Source organism: Rhineura floridana, chromosome 20, assembly GCF_030035675.1.
Source record: "Rhineura floridana isolate rRhiFlo1 chromosome 20, rRhiFlo1.hap2, whole genome shotgun sequence".
Lineage (NCBI taxonomy): Eukaryota > Metazoa > Chordata > Lepidosauria > Squamata > Rhineuridae > Rhineura > Rhineura floridana.
In genome coordinates, this window is record NC_084499.1 from 20,516,110 (window position 1) to 20,535,522 (window position 19,413).

At 48.2% G+C, this 19,413-nt stretch overlaps 1 protein-coding gene across 2 annotated transcripts in view; it reads right to left on the bottom strand.

Annotated features, from left to right (window-relative positions):
- VAV2 (vav guanine nucleotide exchange factor 2) overlaps window positions 1–19,413 on the bottom strand; it is a 141,074-nt gene continuing 121,661 nt past the window's right edge. The window contains exons 14-27 of one of the 2 annotated variants that reach the window (XM_061603734.1): window positions 19,233–19,365; window positions 17,774–17,883; window positions 17,102–17,203; window positions 15,822–15,910; window positions 14,595–14,611; window positions 14,408–14,423; window positions 13,241–13,368; window positions 12,464–12,538; window positions 11,171–11,223; window positions 9,508–9,624; window positions 8,884–8,971; window positions 8,629–8,752; window positions 3,901–4,055; window positions 2,598–2,734 (exon numbers count right to left, since the gene is read on the bottom strand). In XM_061603734.1, coding sequence (XP_061459718.1) covers window positions 2,687–2,734; window positions 3,901–4,055; window positions 8,629–8,752; window positions 8,884–8,971; window positions 9,508–9,624; window positions 11,171–11,223; window positions 12,464–12,538; window positions 13,241–13,368; window positions 14,408–14,423; window positions 14,595–14,611; window positions 15,822–15,910; window positions 17,102–17,203; window positions 17,774–17,883; window positions 19,233–19,365 — 1,255 coding nt within the window. In that variant the 3' untranslated portion in view covers window positions 2,598–2,686. Of the gene's footprint in view, window positions 2,735–3,900; window positions 4,056–8,628; window positions 8,753–8,883; window positions 8,972–9,507; window positions 9,625–11,170; window positions 11,224–12,463; window positions 12,539–13,240; window positions 13,369–14,407; window positions 14,424–14,594; window positions 14,612–15,821; window positions 15,911–17,101; window positions 17,204–17,773; window positions 17,884–19,232; window positions 19,366–19,413 lie in introns of both variants that reach the window. The other variant, XM_061603735.1, reaches the window with a different exon arrangement.

Consider the following 19,413-nt stretch of genomic DNA (forward strand, 5'->3'; position numbering starts at 1 on the left):
TAAAACAGGGAAATGTACATTTTTTTTGTCCATTGTTACAATTCTTTTTTAAAAATGTTTTGTCCTCCTTTTTGCAAAATCAACTAAAATATATGTACAATATTCTTACCACCACCACCATTAAGAAAGCCCCTTCCTTTCTCATTCACAAATATATATCGTGGTGACAATTAGGTCAATAATTAATTACAAACAAAACAATCCCTTAGGTGGGGGCGAGGGAAAAAAACGTACACCAGTAAATAAAAAGCCCTCCTCCCACCCACCCCCATTCCCCCACCAACAAAGAAATGTGTGTTTTTTGCTCAGAATTTACCATGGAGGGTAGCCAAGGCATTGCGATGGTGAGGTGGGCACGGCTTCTAAAACCTTTGGGAGGAAGTCTCGTTTGCCTTTCTCCAAGAGGCAAGGAACGAACAACCTTTATTTTAATGCCCCAACCTCCCATTTATTTCCCAAAGGTTGACTAGCACAACTCTTAAGGCTCTAGCCCTGTGCACCTTTTCTCAGGCATAAATCCCACCAGCGAGGCTGACGTCCAGCTAAAGGTGCTTTAGGGCACTTGCTCACGCTTGAAACGTCCCCCTGGGCTGCTCCCCACAGCATGTTTCAAAACCAACTGTGCCCTTGATGAAAGATGCAAAGACAGCCAGTTATCAGCACCCGCCCACCTGGGTCGCCCTCAGCTGCCTGCCTTCTTAAATTAAACATCTTCAGGGCCCCCAGAGGCACCAATCACAAGAGATCTACTAAATCAGGGGTGAGGAACCTTTAGAAGTGCAAGGACCGTATTCCACCGGGGGAAACCTTCTGGGGACTGCATGATAGAGGTAGGCAGGGCCAGGGGGAAAAGCCGGCGGAGCAACAGGTGTAACTGTTTACCTTTGCCCCGGAGTTTAGATCACAGCCAGGCAAAAAGCAGAGGATTGTGCGCCCACATTTCCTGGTTACTTTAATGGTCGTCAGAGTGAAGCCACCTGGATCAGCACACCAGGTTTATTAGAGAGAGCTTCATCAAGGCTGAATTACTTGGTGGAATTATGAATTTGCCTTAAGACTACCAGTTTAAAGTTCCTTCTAAGACTGCCCTTGCAAACAAGGGTCGTTCAGACCTGAAACGTGTTGGGCTCTAATAAAGAGCTTCTAGGGGTTTTTTTTTTACTGCATTGTGACTGGCCTTGGCGTTCTTGTGGAGCTGGTTTCCTCACTCGGCTCTCTTGTTTTTGGTGCCCCCGCCTCTCCACCCACCCAGGCAAGCAAGAGGCAATATCCCAGTGCGAGGGCACAATCTGGCTGACTAAATGCACTCGAGGAAGGCAGGGAGGGGGGAGGGCAAGTGGCGTGGCCTGGAGGGAGGGGCCGTGGCCTGGGGAGAGTCCTGCGGGCCTGGTAAAGAGGCTTGGAGGGCCACCCCTGTCCTGATAAAGGAGGACCGACTCCAGACCTCTTAGTCATGTGATCATGGTGAGCAAACTCAGGCACGGGTGATGGTGGTGGAAAGGGCCTTCTGAACGCCCACCCTCGCACGGTGCACGCGAAGCATTCATTGAGGGTTGGGGCAAATTGGGGATGTTTGTGTGTGTCCTTTTTATGCCAACTGGGAGGTTGACGCCTGGGTGAAGAGCCACGCAACTGAAAGGGGCCTTAGTTCAGTGGCAGGGCACCTGCTTTGCATGCAGAAGGTCCCGGGTTCAATCCCCACTGGCACCTCCAGGTAGGGCTGGGAAAGACTCCCTGCCTGAAATCCTAGAGAGCTGCTGCCAGTCAGAGCAGACAATTCTAAGCTAGACAGACCAAGGCAGCTTCCTGTGTTCCTATTTAATTCAGCCCTTCATTCTGAACTATGAGGACTAAAATCTTACTTTATCTTTACAGAAAGGGCCAGAGCTCGGTGGTAGAGCACCTCTTTGCATGCAGACGTTCTCTGGTTCAATCCCAAACGGCATCTCCAGGGATGGTTGGGAATGTCTCCAGTCTGCCAGCCAGTGTAGACAATATTGAGCTAGATGGACCAGTGGTCTGACCCAATATAAGGCAGCTTCCTCTGTTCCTAAATGTGGCTGTGCCCCCACTCGTGCCTCCATAGATGCCCGTCGAGTGCGCGATGAGTCTCAAGCACTGTCCAAACCATGTCCATAGTCCGAGGGGCTCCCTCCAAATGCAGAGTCCCCGGAAGCTCCACAGAAATCCTCCTTCTCTTCCTCCATCCCTCCCCACCCAGGAACGAGAGGCTCTCCCTCCGAGCCCACCCTTGTGCCTGCCATTCCTGTGGCAGCTTTGGTGCAGCCGTCACCGAACAGGGCTCACAAATCATCCCCAAGCCACGTGTCAGTGACACTTTCCCTTAGGCTCTCCCCGGCTTTGTGCAAGCACCACGTGACTTGAGAGGTTTCAAAATCTTATTTACAAGTCAAGCCGTCAATGGGGCAAAAAAAAAAAAAGGCCTCTCCCAACCCCTTGCGCACAGAAAACGCATATGTGCACATGATCCCACACTGTCGTGTATGTGTGTGCAAGGCTGCTCGCTCTTACGCACACACACACACACGCTTGTTCAAACAGGCCCATGAGCGGTTCCTGTCTCAGCTGTGGAAGAGGGACAGTCAACTTTTTCAGAGCTCCAGAAATGGACTCGTTGAGGGTTCCCCCCCAGGGATCTGCTGGCAGCATCGGAGAGATCCGGTCGTCACTGCACCCCTTCCTCCTCCACGTAGGTCGAAGGAAACCACCCGATCTGCAGTGGGGAGTAAAAAGAGATAATGAAAAAAGGAACTCCCTGCCTCTTGACATCAGTCAGGAGCCTTTGCTGCTTTCTTAAAAACAGTTTAGGCAAACACAAAGATGTTGAAGTTTTTTAGTCTGTTGCTATTTTATTTTTTAAATGTTTTTAATTACTTCTTAACTGTTTTATCAATATTTTTAATGTCTTTCGTAAACCGCTTAGGTACTTTTACAATCAAAAGGTATATAAATTTTGTTAAGTAAATAAATATTCCGCAGTAAATGGCCATGAACAAAGACCCACATATCTTAGAACCTAGTGCTGTCAGAAGTAAAAAATAATAATTTTGGGGTTATGACCTCCCAAGAGAGCCAATGATTGCGTTGTTTGGTTATCTTAAGGATTACACACCAGAAGATCTAGAAATGGCAACTTATTTGAGAACAGCAGCTAGAACATCATCATTCTTTCCATAGATTCTTGGTTACCTAAAATCTGGGATGTGGCATGCAGGGTTAAGCTGACAAATCTAGTCAATGTAAGAGGAGGTTGGCAACAAGAGAATATCTTTACAGAAAAATAGGAGTTTATTTCCTATTGGAGTAACAAGCTGCAAGTTTCTGTAAATCCATATTCTTTGCTGGGGGAAGTTTAAGAGCTAAGGGCAGAGACAGCAGAAAAGTAAACGAGCTGGGGCAGGATTATTGCAGAGTTATTTCCTCTTGGGACTGAAGATGCCACAAACGGCTTGCTCAGTTTTGGCTCATCCTGGCTGGCTTGGCAAGCAAGCAAACAGGTGGTGGCAATGAAGATCAGGAGCTGGTGATGTTGGTGGCTGCAGACTCACTGAGGGAGGTGGCCCATGGTGGGTGTTTTACCCAACCCCAACCCCCAAATTATCCAGAGGAGGCACTGCAGTGTCTTCTGCTTGGCTGGAAACCCTTGTAGTTCCCTCTCGCAATGGCAGAAGCAAACAAGCGCCTCCCCCCCAAACCAAAAAGGGGGTCCCAGTTCCACCTCTACAGTGCCCAAGACACAATGAGATACATCTCAGTTTCTGGATGGAAAGGCGCACCAGGTTTCCAGAATTGTGCAGGGCGCTGTAACAGGCCACTCTTAAAATGGGAAGGCTTCCCCGGTGACCCGAACACCCAGCTCGCAACACCCCTGGCACTCACTCTTCCGTTGGTTTCTCCTTTCCACCATCCCTGGTCCCCGCCTATCCGGCTGTAGATCTTCACAATGTCCCCTTCTCTCAGCGAAAGCTCCCGCATGTCCCTTGCAGCAAAATTGTACCTCGCCAGCGCCGTACCTATGACCCGAGGCGTGAATACTGCAGGCAGGGAAATGTGTGAAAAGAGGTTAGGAAGTGTCGCAATGCCTTTGCCTGTGAAATTCCTGGACGGGACCGAGTTCAACCTGAGCTTTTGTGTCTGCCGTATGACCGAGGTGGCAGAATCCTTCCTCATGCAGAGACACTAGTCAGGGGCCTCTTTCGAAACACTTCCGAGAACACAGAAGGTTGCTGAATTTGTCTGCTGCTTAGGTTTCTGCTCTGGGTGACATTCTTTCTGGTCTGAAGTTGTTATCCATATTAGTTTCGCCCTGGCAAAATCCGTGATATCTGCAGATGTTGCATCCTCCATTTAGGCACACAAGAGTCATCATCACAGTTAAAAGACACGTTCTAGCCAGGCAAAACCACTCAAGGTGGGCCTGGACCAGGGCCAATGGGGGGCATGGCCTGTGGAGAGAGTCCTGAGGGCCAAATAGAGAGGTCTGGGGGGCCACATTCCATCCCAGGTCAGCGATTCCCTGCCCTAATATAGTGGTTAATTCTCTTCCTCTTCACAATCTAATCCCAAATCAAAACAGTTACGTGTTAAGTGCAGAAAGGAAAACTCCACCATTTTTTTAAAAAAAATTGGGCAGGAATGTGGGTTCCCCCCCCCCAACATGCCCTTTAAAAAAATCTCTGGTGAAGCTGGCCAGTCAATATGTCAGCCTTGCAAGCCGAGGTTGAACTACGTTCCGCGCATGCTTCTGAAAGTGGGGTTGGAAAAGGAAGCAATGAAGATGGCTCTGAAGTAGGACAATGAAGGTGGCACAAGAAGGTTTCTGATCGGAAGCCGAGGCACCCAGGTGATAAAGATGTGGAAGGGCAGGGAATGAGGGGGACTCATTTTACAAAGAGACCTGTCAGATTTCCACAGCTATCCAGTGAGAAATTCACCCTGTAGCGCCTAAAGGTTGCCGCCAACTAAGCCCTGCTCCAAGTAGACCCATTGAAGTTAAACGGATTGACGTTAGCCATGTCCAAGATTTTCAATGGGTCTGCTCTTGAGTAGGAGCAGCATTGCATACAACCCTGTGTTTTAATCCCCCATGGCCCCAAAGTTCTGGATAAATGGAGATTGGAGCAGTGTTTGGTGGATACCACTTTTTTTTGAGGTGGGGGGGCAGAACCAGATCTCTGCCTAGTTTTGTATAACTGATAATGTATTTTCAGGGGCAGCCAGTGACATTTTGCTGTTGGAAGCAAAGAGAAAGAGGTCAGCCCCCATCCCATTAAATGTGGGGCCAGCAGTCGAGCCTTTCTTTGTGAAAGGACATCGTCCTTCACCAGACCTGAGCATGGCTAGCTAGCTTAGGAGGAGCTAGGCTGGTCTCGTGCCACAGACAGGTTTCCCAGCAACTGGCATTCAAAAGCACCCTGCCTCCAACACTGGCTAGTAGCCACAGATAGCCTTACCCCCTTGGTGAATTCGTCCAATACTCTTTTAAAGCCCTCCGTGTTGGGGGCCATCATGGCCTCCTGTGGGACCGAATCCCAGAGATTAGCTGTGCGCTGTGTGAAAAACGGCTTTTCCCCCTATCTCTCCTGAATCTTCCAACGTTCAGCATCAGTGTTGATATAACACTGGCTGCGATTGAGGGGAAGGGCCAAAGCAGCTGAGTGCGCGGAGCGTCTGCTTTGCGTGCTGAAGGTCCCCGGTTCAATCCCCAACAGCATCACCAGGTAGGACTGCCCAGAAATCTGGAGAGCTGCTGCCAGTCAGTGCAGGCAGTACTGAGCTAGATGGGACAAGGGTCTGACTCAGTAAGAGGCAACTACCCATGTTCCACTGGATGACCCCAAATTCTAGCATCAGAAGAAAAACTTCTCTCGTATCACTATTCTCTACACCTCTTTGCTATCTACGATCACAGTCTCTGGTCTGAACTGTGTTCCCCTAACACTCTTCCCCGTCACAGATTAAAGGAGAGGATTGCTCTGTTTGCAAGCTTGATTTTGCTTGCTTGCATTGTTTTCTGCTAAGCCTTTAGCCTCCAAATTCCATCTCTACCTGCCACCTGCTTCTCCAAAGGAGGAGACGTTTAAATTTATGTTTCAAAAAACAACACCACACACACATCGATTTTGCAATCGCATTTTAGCTAGCCTGATTGCAGTCACATCCGCACTGTATATTTACAGTAGTATCACAACCACTTTTAAACAGTCCTGGCTTCCCCTAAAGAATCTTGGGAACTGTAGTTTGCAAAAGGTGCAAACCATTGTTCGGAGACCCTCTTTTCCCCTCACACAGTGTTTTAATAATCAACCCCTCTTCCAAGGAAACTCTGGGAATTGTAGCTCGGGGAGGGGAGGGTTTGCCTAACAACTCTTGGCACCCTGAAGAAACTACAGTTCTCAGGATTCTTGGCGGAGGAGGGAAAGCCATGACCGGTTGAAGTGGTATATGAGTGCGTTAAATGTATGGTGTGGTTTTAATCATTGTGATAGGCAATGTAGTGTAGGGCCTTGGATTGTGACCTGGGAGACCAGGGTTCAAATCCCCCACTCAGCCATGAACCTTGCTGGGTGACGTCGGGCTAGCCACTGTTTCTCAGCCTAATCTACCTCACAGAATTGTTGTGGGGAGGCGACAACCATGTTGACAACCTTGAGCTCCTTGTAGGAAAGGTGAGATATAAATATAACAAGGAAGAAAGAAAAATTACGCTGGTGATCAACGAATGAACTGGTGATCGATGAATGAATGTGCTGCAGTCCTTTAGGCTACCAGCAGGTCAGGCTTCTCTCCACTGAAGGAGGCAGTCTCCAGCTCTTTGCATGCATGTATATATACACACAGATATATATTTATATATATACCTGACCAGAAAGGAGTGGAAGAATTCTGAGAAGTGAAGTTGTGGCCCTGAGGACTGAGAAAGGAAAAATTGTAGGATGCACAGGCAGCTGCAGAAAGGTCAGAGAGAAACATAAGCGAACGGGAGAAAGAAAAAATTAAAAAGGAAGGAGCAAAAAGGGCAGGAAAACAGAATTAAAGAGGGGAATTAACCAAGACAGGTGGAAAAACCCGACAACGCGGCACTCGCCCAGTAACAGCACATGCAAAAATAGACCCACTGAAATTAAAGGATCTAACTTAGCCATGGCTATCATTGCCCAGTGGGTCTGTTCCAAGTAGGACTAGCATGGGAGGCACCCCTGGGAATGTAAAAGAGTCTCGCTGGATCAGACAGAGGCTCATCTAGTCTGGGATTCTGTCCGCAGCGGTTCCTCCGAATGCCTGTTGGCCAGTGCTGCGCAACTGGGTTAGGGGTGTGTGTGTGCGCGTGTAGCACTGTTGACAACCAGGATGCCCTCTTGCGATTGCCACCAGGGGCCCATCCTCCTCCCCTCTGGCCCAGTGAGCGCCGGGCGCAAGGGACAGTGTGCCCGCTGCCATTCCTTGCTCCTCTGGCTGCCCTTTCTCACTGGGAGGCAAAGCACAAGGAAGTCACAACAACCTGGCTGCTAGACCAGCCTCCTGTCCTCACGATGCCCCAAGGGGAAGCCCCCAAGCAGGACCAAAGTGCAAGAGCTCCCCACTCCTGTGGTCTCTCGCAACTGGCACTCAGAGGTATACTGCCTCCGACTGTGCAGGCACAGCACAGCCACTGATTGCCTCCTGCTCCATGAATTTGTCGTGGCCTCTTGTGGGAGGGAATCACATCGTTTAGCTAGGCGTTGGGTGGAGAATTCCTTTCTGTAAGTGAGACACACGCATCCCCAGAGCCCCAGTACAGCATGTCGGCAATGGCTTAGCCCGGTCACCTTTGTCGGCAGCATCCGGCCTGTTGGAGGTGGCCTGCCTCTGAACTATGGCCAACAAATACCCATTTATTACCAGAAAGAGCCAGTGGGTAGAGCATCTTTCCGGTTCAGTCCCCAGAGCACCTGCTTGGCATGTTGAAAGTCCCAGGTTCAGCCCCCAACGGCATCTTCGGGTAGGGCTGCGAGTGCCCCCTCTCTGAAACCCTGGAAAGCTGCTGCCAGTCAGTGCAGACAACAGTGAGCTAGATGGTCTGAGCGCTATTTAATTCAGCCTTTTGTTCAGAATTGAGGACTAGATTCTTACTTCATTTTTTTTAGGGGAAGAGGCCTGGCTCAGTAGCAGAGCACTTGCTTTGCATGCAGAAGGTCCCAGGTCCCCCAGTGACATCTCTGGGGAGGGCTGGGAGAGACGCCTGCCCAGAACCCTGGAGGGCCGCTGCCAGTCAGTGTAGACATTACTGAGCTAGATAGACCAAGGGTTTGCCTTGGATGAGGCGGCCTCCTAGGTTCCTGTGTCAAATCTGTGGGATCCTCCGGGACAGGTGACTCCGAACCTGGCTGGCCCTCCCTTCCTCGTTCCTCTAATCTCTCTTCCCTTCGCTGGAATTATTTCCTTCGGATTCAGCCAGGAAGTGGCCTCCAGTCCTAGGCGGAGACACCCACGATGGCGCTCGGGGCCTCTCTCGTGCAGTGCACGGGCTCTACCCCTGAACGACGGGCAGCACTCCTCACTCCTTTGCCCAGAAGGAAGGAGAGATTTAAGGAAGGAATTTAACCTCCCTCCCCCCCCCCCGGTTACCTGGCGAGCGAGTCAAGGTCCTGGAGGCAGAGCGTTCTCGGGACTTGTAGGGATACTTGAGCGTCGTGTCCAGCTGTTTAAAGCTCTCCTTGAGCGAATGGGCTTGATAATATTCAACTAGTTCCTACAAGGAGAAGGGGCTGATTTCAGCAGGTGAACCTCTTGGGCAATGGCTACTCAGGGCAGGCTTTAGCCAGCAGAAGAGAACAAATGGAAAGGCAAGCATCTTTTTTTAGGGGGGGGGGGAATCCATACCAATAAGTTTTCAAATTTTTTGGCTTCGGTGATGTGGATCCAGTTGTCTTTCTCTACCACCTTAATATGCTTCACTTCTTCGTTAAACCTGAAGAGGAGATGCAGAGGAGGTGAAATCAGAAAAATGACAGATTAAGGGAGGGGAGATATCCCACCTTGCCCCACAGGACTGCTTGAATCCTAAAAAGGCCTACTGACCCTGAGGGAGGGATGGGTGAATCTGTCGATTTTCTCACTTTCTCACGCATAAGTTCAGTCCCCCATGTTTCCAAATCAGGGATTTTTTAAAAAGTGCTCATCAAAATTCAGCATTGCTCCTTGCCTTGCGGCTGTCAGGGCCTTTTTTGTGGTGGCCCTGTCCATCTGGAATCGCCTCCCCCTAACACGGCCGGTGATATAACTGCAGCCACCTATGAGGCAGGCTTGCATCCGCTGCAAGGGAATCTGCTGAAAACACCTTGGGCAGCTCCCTGAAAGTTTGGACTAAAACCCAGAGCAGATTCCATTGCCCCACTGACACGGAGCCACCAGCCACCATAGCCCTTAGGGTGGTCTGTCCCAACAGCGACTGGACCACCTTTTCAGAGCAGCCCCAGGCAGGCACCCAATGGTCAGATCACTCACTTAATGCTGATCGCAAAGCGCTCGGCTTCCGCCGGCCTCTCCCTGATCAGGTACGTCCCGCTAACATGTAGCTTCAGGAGGTTGTCGGTCTGTTGCCTCTCCATGTTGCCTGCAAACCTTAAAAAAAAGAACTTTCCTTGTTAGAGACATACATTTGCTTTTGGGTGCTCCCCCTTTGCTCATATAATTTTTTTCTTCACCCCTGGAACTTGACCTCTTGCTCATTTCATGCTATGTTACCAGGGGAAGGCCTGTAGCTCCGTGGCACCGCGTCTGTTCTGTATGCAGAAGGTCCCGGGTTCAAATCCCGGCAGCATCTCCAGGTAGAGCTAGGAATGTCTCCTGCCTGAAAAGTCACTGCTGCCAGTCAGTGCAGAAAGTACTGAGCTGGATGGTTCAGTGGTCTGACCCTGTACAAAGCAGCTTCCTATGTACCAGCCTCTGCCTGCCCTGGACTGGTGTCGTCACGCTTAGCTGCCTGGACTGACAGCTGGTACCCCCACCCCCGGATCCCAAAACCTGGCTGTTTTAGACATCCGGCCTTCATTGGGCCCTGAAACCCAACACACACTGTTTGGTAAAAGAGTCACAATTATTATTGTTATTGTTGTGGTGGTGGTGGTGGTTCTTGTTGTTATTATTATTAGTAACTTATTATTAAATTTATATCCCACCCTTCCTCCTAGTAGGAGCTCAGGGCGGCAAAAAAAAAACACGACAAACACTCTACAACATCTTAAGCAGACTTTAAAATATATTAAAACAAAACATCTTGAAAAGCAATTCCAACACAGACTGGGTCTCTCCTTAAAAGGCTTGTTGAAAGAGAAAGGTCTTCAACAGGCGCCGAAAAGATAGCAGAGATCGTGCCTGTCTGATATTTAAGGGGAGGGAATTCCATAGGGTAGGTGCCGCCACACTAAAGATCCATTTCCTATGTTGTGTGGAACGGACCTCCTGATAAGATGGCGTCTGCAGGAGGCCCTCACCTGCAGAGCGCAGCGATCGACTGGGTACATAAGGAATGAGACGATCTTTCAGGATGGAGCAAGACAGGAAGGACTTGTTCACATAATGCAGAAATAATGGAGCTCATCGCAGCAAGGGACCCGGGAGAACGGACCTCCAGCCTGCAGGCTTAATCAGGTCCGGCAGGGGTCCTAATATGACCTACGATGTTGTTTTCCCCGAGCCACGCCTACCCCCCTATATGACATCAGGTTTCAGGTAGGTGAAAGATGCAACTGCAAAGGAACCATTGGGGAGCATTAAAATGTTCTCCTGAATGTTCATTGGCAAGAAGGGCTTTTCTTTCACCCCTGAATCAGCTACACTATGGAGTTCCCGATGGCAAGCCAGCAAACAGCTTTGCCCTCCCCAAGTTAGGCTGCTTACAACCCCTGGTCTCTAATATCTATAGTGCGGATTGATATTTGTATATGCCGGTCATCCTAGTGCAGTGCTTCCCAAAAATCCCCCCTTTCACGGGCACTTGAAAATCACTGATCATAATGTGCAGTGCTACATGCAGTGTGTTTTTTAATTGTAGTAATTATTGCTCCTTTCGTTTCTCACATACATCATATTCTATCGCCATACAGTCTGAAATCCATTATTGGCCTCCTGGTATTAAAGTGCATCCAGCTTTAAGGGTACAACTCACCAAGGGTACGCTGAGTAGTCCATCTCTCGCGAGGGAGGCCGGCTGTTGGGAGGCTGCAGGAGGCAGAACAGGGGATGTTATCCCAGCAGAGGGATCCTAATGATAGATTGTGCCCGATGGGTTTCCCTCGCATAAGAGCACAACAGCAGCTCTCCCCACTCGTGATTGGTAATCCAGAGGCATAATATCTCCGATGGTGGAGGTGAAAACACAGCCATTGTGGCTAGTAGCCATTGATCACCTTCTCCTCCATGCATTTGCCTAATCCTCTTTTAAAGCCATCCAACCTGATGGCCCCCATTGCCTCTTGTGGGAATGAATTTCTTAGCTTAACTCTGCGCTGAAGTGTTTTGTCTGTCCTGAATCTCCCAATATTCAGCTTTATTGGATGTCCACGAGTTCTAGTGTTATCAGAGAGGGAGAAAAACTTTTCTCTGTCCACTTTCTCCACACCTTGAATCCACTCCCCCAGCCACCCCTAAACCCCCTCCAAATATTGTAACCTTTCCTCACGGGGATATGTTCCAGTCTCTTGACGCATTTGGCTGCTCCATGAGGAAGCCTTTCCCCCTCACAGCATTACCGTTTTTTATTTATTTGTTTGTTAAGAGGTTTCTACATTGACCTTCACCAAAAATGATCATAGGGCGATTTACCTTTTTTTAAAAGAAAAAGATCCTTTTTGAGATGAGGGCAGGATTTCTTTTTACACTAATGACTTGCATGGAGGCCATGATCTGGATTGGGACCCTTGGTGTGAGGTGGAGGGAGCTTTAAGCAGGATGCCCCCCTCTTCCCCCGTGTTGCCAATTTGTGTAAGGAAAAGACAACAACCCAGGCACAGATACTTTAGCAAATCTATTTCCTAGCTGGGCTTTCCGTCACCATTTTGGGGGGTGGGGGGGGTTAGGGAACATCTGTATATTTAGGCCATCGAAAGAAAGAAAGAAAGAAAGAAAGAAAGAAAGAAAGAAAGAAAGAAAGAAAGAAAGAAAGAAAGAAAGAAAGAAAGAAAGAAAGAAAGAAAGAAAGAAAGAAAGAAAGAAAGAAGTGTTGTTAGCCACTTAGAATCAACCTCTATTAGGATTGATGGTTAGATGGATCCTCCATATATAGGAGCAGTTAACACCACTGAGTACCAACTGCTGGAGGGGGTCAATAGTGGGGTGTTGTTTGCTTCCTTCATCCCCTGCTGGTGGACCCTCAACTGGTTGTCAAGTGTAAGAAAAAGGACACTGGACTAGAAGGCCCTTTGTATGTGACCCAAGAGCCAGGCTGTCCCTGTCGCCTTACCCTGGCATCCACCGGGCAGGGTTTGACCGACGAGCTGGGGAAATAACCAGACTTCTTTGACAAGATTAGCCTCCCCTGGAAATAAAGGCAAAGAAAAAGAGTCAGGGCGGAAGGGCTTTTGTACAGGAGACGTTTTTGGCACTGCTCCGGTTAACATGGCAGCCTGGAACAAGAGGCAGGTGAAGGACACAGTTCAAGCAGCAGAGGTTGGGGAGCTCCGATGTCAGTGGGGCAGTGAATCCGTTGCGGGCTTTAGTCCAAACTTTCAAGGAGCTGTCCAAGGTGTACCCTGTGCAGCCGCCTGCAAGTCTGCACTGAAACCCAGAGCGGATTCAGTGCCCCACTGACGTCAGAGCTCCCTAGCCTCCCCTGAGTTCAAGCAGATCACTGGGGTGAGGGACGGGGGATGCCACTAGTCATCCAGTTGCCCAAGAGGGCAACGTGGGTGCAATGGCACCCTTGAGGGGCCTCCCTCAAGCCACGGTCGTCATCAGAGTTTGAGGGCACATTCCAGCCATGCAAAAGCACTCAAGGAGTGTTCAACTGAGGAAGGGGTGTGGCCCGGGGAGGAGTTCCGAGGGCCGGATAGAGAGGCCCCAAGGGCCACCTTCAGCGCCTGGGCCTGAGTTTCCCCACCCCCCACTCTAGGGACCTAAGCTGTGACTGTGGACGGCAGCGTCCAGTCAGAGGTGATGACTCAATCTATTCCCCACCCTTCATTCTTGTAATTTCTCCTGGATATTTTCGTGGGGGTGTGTGCATGTCTCCAGCTCTCACCTCCCACCACTGTGACTCCGGGTCCCCTCTGAGCAGCTCTATAACTTCTCCAGTTTGAAATGTTAAGACGGGCTTCCCCGGAGGAGCTGGGTTGCCGTGGTAATTCTGAACTGCCACCATTTTGGGACCTGGAAGGAGATAAGGAGGGGCAAGCCAGTGAATGAAACAGACAGAGAGGTGTCTCCAACGGTTACTCCTACTCAGGAGTAGACCCATTGAAATTCATGGGCATGACTAACTTAGGGCCATTAATTTTCAATGGGTCTACTCTAAGTAAAACAGAGGTAGATACAACCCAAAGACTTCATACTCTCTTTCCACTGCTATAGGGAGAAGCCCACGAAGGCCGATATTCCGTTGGGATACCTTTATTTATTTATTTATTATGTATTTTTTAATCCCACTCTTTGACCAATAAACAAATGAATAAATAAAGACCCCCAGAGTGGCCAACAGATCATCTACAAACAAGACAGTCCCTGCCCTCAAGTTTACATTCTACCCTCCTTTCTGTTCGTGTATAATCATGCCCTTTATGCAGAACTATGAGGACTAGAATCTTTATTTTTAGCAGCAGCCTGATAGCTCAGTAGTTGAGCATCTGTTTTGCATGCAGAAGGTCCCAGGTTCAATCTCCAGCATCTCCGGGTAGGGCTGGGAAAAACCCCCACGTCTGAATCCTTGGAGAGTTGCTGACAGTCCATCTAGACCAGGTTTGGGAAATCTTTGGCCCTCCAGATGTTGTTGAACTACAACTCTCATCAGCCCCAGCAAGCATCGCTAATAACCAGGGATGATGGGAGTTGTAGTTCAGCAACATCTGGAGAGCCCAGGTTTCTTCAACCTTGAGTTCCCAGATGTTGTTGAACTACAACTCCCACCATTCTTGGCCATTGGCTCAGCTGGCTGGTGTTGATGGAAATTGCAGTCCAACAACATCTGGGACCCATGTTTGAAGAACAGCATGGAAATAGCACTGAGCTAGATGGACCAATGGTCTGACTCAGGATAAGGCAGACCATTTAGCCAATGCTCCAAGACATATGCCAGGAATACAAGTGACGCTTTCCCCAGTTTACAGTTCCCCCATCACTAGGCAGCATGATGATCTTGAAACAAACCTGCAGCAATAACAACAAAATAAAGAGAAGATAATAGCAACCTTACCTATATTCAGTGAATCCTGTCGAGAGAGGGAAAGAAAACACTTAAAATGTACATCTGATTCTTTTTCAGCCACAAAATATTATTGCTGTTATAATGGTCAGTTACGCCAATGCACAAACTAAATGGAACTGTGGCCTGTTGCAACTGTCAGAGGGAACCCCAAATGGTAAACAGCTGATTCGCTCACCTGGTCTGCAGGGGAACCTAAAGATGAAACGAAACGAAGACATAAAATAGAGACTTGTCAGCTTAGGCAAGAAAGGCTGCGTGCATACATCACACATTTAAAGCATGTTGCCCCCTCCCAAAGTATCTTGGGAACTGTAGATTACTCCTCACAGAGCTACAATACCCAGCATGCTTAACAAACTACAGTTCCCAGGATTATTGGGGTGTGTGTGCGTTAAATGTGCGGTGGTTCGCAGCCTAAGATAAACCAGTGTTGAAAGGATTCTAACCCTGGCTTCTCTTTCCATCTCCCCTGATTCTTATCTTTGCCAACTTTACCCTTCTCTCCCTTTCTGTTGCCTTTGCCATAGGTATAGGAGAGAAATTGGCATGTGAACCAATCCAATTATCATGAAATTATTACAAGCTGGCCCTGTGACCCTGATGGTATGTGGTCCACAGGCTGACACAGAAGACCTTTTGGTGTTGTTTGTCTGCCATGTGTATGGCGAGCTATTCCCCCTCTGACAGATTTGTTTTGTTTTTTACTGCTTATTACTTCTGGAGAAAACTAGAGTGGAGGCATGAATGCACCTGAGGTTTTAACCGTGTAAAGCTTAAAAAATGCATTACACCAAAAATGTTAAGTGTGTGTGTGTGCGTCCATGCACACAATATTGCCAACTACATGCTGAGAGGATTGAGTTGCACCTGAGGTTGCAAGCTGAGTTCTCTCGACGCCTTTGTTTCTGTGTGTAATGCTAGCTTGCACATTTCAATTTGTTGCAAGAGCTGTCTGTGCTACCCCCTCTGGTCACTTCTCTCTTCCCTCTTCCCTAGATCAGCTCCTCCCCCTTGCCACAGAGAAACAGAGAGAGAGCGAGAGAGCACTTTACTTTTCAAAGGGATCTGGGTAAAAGTCGGATCCAGTACAACTAACTTGAGCCTTGAAAAGCACACAGAATTGAAAGAGGAAGTTGGAAAGAACATCACTCTTTCCCACTTCCTCCTTCAGCTCTATGTACTTGTCAGGGGAATTAAAAAAAAGGAAAACTCCCTCACTACCTCACAACCAAGTGGATAGTGAATTGGAGAGGGGGACTGAAGAGTCTTTGTGGGCATCTGGGGGAGACCTCAAAGGTGCCATTGCCCCCGCGGGTGACATGTTGGCAAGCTAAGGGTCATTTGATGCAGGCCCTAATTTTTTTTTTTAACAAAACCCAGCTTTTGCTCAGGAATAACTTACTGATTTTGCAGGATGGGATGACCTCCAAGCATTCCTTGTGAGCACCAACTTTGCACTTCGTGCACTGGTAGCCCTGGTAGAAAGTCCCTCTGTGAAAATAGAAGTTTCCCCCACCCTTGTCAGAAACACATTTAACTCCTCCTTAAGTACAAACTCCCCTCCCCAATTTATGCGAGTTACTTTTAGCCCCCCTCAAACACAGAACATAGAAAGCTGCCTTATACCAAGACAAACCATTGGTCCATCTGGCTCAGTGTTCTCTACACTGATTGGCAGAGGCTCTCCAACATCTCAGGCAGGACAGATTCTCTCCCGTCCCCAGCTGGAGATGCTGGGGATTGAACCTGGGGCCTTTTATATGCAAAACAGACACTCTATCACTGAGGTGAGCCTTCCTTTCAAAATAACACAAGATTCTGGTCCTCATGGTTCTACATGAAGGGTTGATTTAAATGTGCCTTAAACTGAGTCAGACCACTAGTCCATCCAGCTTAGTATTGTCTACACTGACTGGCAGTGACTACAAAGGGTTTCAAGGCAAGGAGTCTCTCTCAGCTCTACCCGGAGATGCTGAGACCCTGGAACCTTCTGCATGGAAAGCAGGTGTTCTGCCTTAAACCATGGACCTTCCAGTATAAATAAAGTAAGATTCTAGTCCAAATAGTTCTGAATAAAGGACAGCATCAAGTAGGAACATAGGAAACTGCTTCATCCTGAGCCAGCAGCAGCTATTCAAAGTCTCAGATGAGTTTTTCCCAGCCTTACCTAGCCAGACTACTGAGCCATCTAGCTCAGTATTGTCCACACTGACTGGCAGCTGCCCTCCAGGGATTCAGGCAGGGCTCTCTCCCAGCCCTGTCTGGAGATGCTGGGGATTGAACCTGGGACCTTCTGCATGCAAGGCAGGCGCTCTGCCACTGAGCTATGGCCCTTCCTCTGAAATCAAAGTAAAATTCTAGTCCTCTTAGTTCTGGATAAGGGGCTGAATAAATAGGAGCATAAGGAGCTGCCCTTACACAGAGTCAAACCATTGGTCCATCTAGCTGTCTGCGCTGACTGGCAAGAGCACTGCAGGGTTTCAGGCAGGGAAGCTGATGCTCCTGCCAAGGACTGAACCTGGAACCTTCTACTTCTTCAATGTTTTTTTCTTGTCCTTGCCATTATTAAACCCTTGGGAATCAGAAACACTCAGTGCTCTGCTGCAAATCGCCCAGAGATCTACCACCAGACCCCAGAGGTACCTTCCGCCCACCCCCCGGTGAAGACGGACTTTGTGGCACCTTAGGAACATCTTGCACGCTTTGCAGTTGGTCGTCTTTTCAAAGGTATACATCTGGAAATTGTGGTTGTTCGCTGTGGCTTTTTCCGGCTTAATGTTAGACCTGATCCAAAGGGAAAACAAAACAGCTAAATAAATAATAGTAATAATAAAAACACCCCGTCTGTCCCCATGATGGCACTGATCTGCTTCAGCAACACTCTCTGCTCTTTTCCAAGTTCTTTAGGAGGATTCTATAATTTCCCAAGGTTCAGGCACCCAAAGTTCCCAGTCTATAAACTCAGCATTTCCATTCTTTTGAGTTTTTTTTAATTTCCAAATAAAAATTCCTCCAAGGTGGCTCACGTGCAAAAAGAAGAGTGTGTCAGCCGTAAGAGTCTAAAACAGCCCTCTAGCCAAAATTCCCGAAGAATGAGTCAAACAATGAATTGGATAAACACAGAAGAGGGCGATCCTACAATTCCTGGGGCGTCCTCTTGAAACCTGGAGAGGCTGCTTTTAAAACCCTCCCCATAAAAATATCCAGAATGGGAAACAATATTATGTTATTTCAGACGTTGCCGTTGTCAGGTCATTTATTTGCTCTGGAGTTTTATTTGGTAATAATACTGGTGTGTCTTTGGATAACTGCAGAGCTCTCTCTCTGTCTTTAACCCCCCCCCCCGATACTCACATGGCCATTTCAAACTGCTCCATCCACTTCCTCTTCATGTCTTCCGTCTTGCAGAAGAATTGGAACCCTTGCTTGCCTTGGAGGTGAGTGAGGTAGAAGCCATACGACCACTGCGGAGGGGAGAGAGACCACATGCACAACCGACATTTAACGCACTATGAACCCACTTCAAACAGCCATAGTGTCTTCCCCCAAAGAATCCTGAAAGTTAGCTGTTGCCATTGGGGACAAAACTAGAATTAGTTGGTTCTGCAGCATAGGAAACTGACTTATACTGAACCAAACCATTGGCCCACCTAGCTCAGTATTGTCTACACTGACTGGCAACTGCTCTCCATGGCTTCTCCCAGCTGACTTGGAGATGCCATTGGGCACCTTCTGCATACAAAGCAGGTACTCTGCCACTGGGCTCTTAGTGGCAAAAAGCCAGAGCTCTCAGCTAACATCTTGCTCCCTGCCTCACTCTGCCAGCCTCATCCACCCTCCAAGAAGGGGATAACATCACCAGCCTACCTCACACGGCTATTAGTAAGGAATAGTGCATGCAAGCTTCTTCCAACGTTCTACAGGTATACAACAACTTGGAACGTACATACTGACACATTGCAGCAAGAAAATAAAATCTGAATGGGTAAATGCAGCTTACCATCTTTCCATGTGACTGGGAAGCATGCGAGGGGAAAGCGGAGACACAATTTGTTAAAATGGGGGCCCCAAGTCCAGCTTGTCCTGGTTTAAAAGTGGGAAGCTGGCATGCGAGTAAATATAAGCCAACCATTTCCCAAGAGGATATGCAGAAACCATCTCAGGGGCCTGTCATCCGACACATTTTGCCAGATCAAAAATATAGAGAAGCAATATTCTGCCCCAAAAGGGTACTCCACTCAACCATCTACCAATCCCAACCACCTTGGGCCCCACCATCAGCATGGGAGGCCCTAATAATGGTGGTGCCACCACTGGGGGTGGCTGCTTGGTGCTGACCCATGACAGGGCCTTCCTGGTGGTGGTTCCCCCTCTGTGGAACACCCACATTAACAACTTCCAGGAGAAATTTGAAAACATTCCTGGTCACCCATTCATTTGATGGCTGAAAGATACCAGTCCTGGCAACCTTGACATTATTAGCTGTGAGGATATCCATTTTTAAAATGAATGCTTTTAAGTGTTTTGAGTTGTAATACTAGTTCTATCTGCAATACCGGTTCTATTCAGAGTAGACCCATTGAAAATGATGAAGCTGACTAACTTAGGTCTATTAATTTCAATAGACCTACTCTGAGTGAAACTTAACTGGACACCTTTCAATTTTTTAAATTGTTTTTAAGTGTTGTAAATCTATTCTTATTTTATTTTCAATTGTACTGTTTTAACAGTTTGGTGTTTGTCACCCTGGGCATCGTCAGCAGGAAGGGCAGGATAGTAATAATAATAATAATAATAATAATAATAATATCACCTTCTTTATGTCCTTGTTGTTCATTGGGTCGTCGGTCATCTTGTAGCAGAGCAACTCGATGATGTCCTTCTGCTCGTAACTGTAGCCTCTTCTTTTGCAGACAATCACCACTTTATCAAATAAAAACAAGTACCTGCCCCCACACAAACATAAAAAAGAAAAATACAAGAGCAAGACTTGA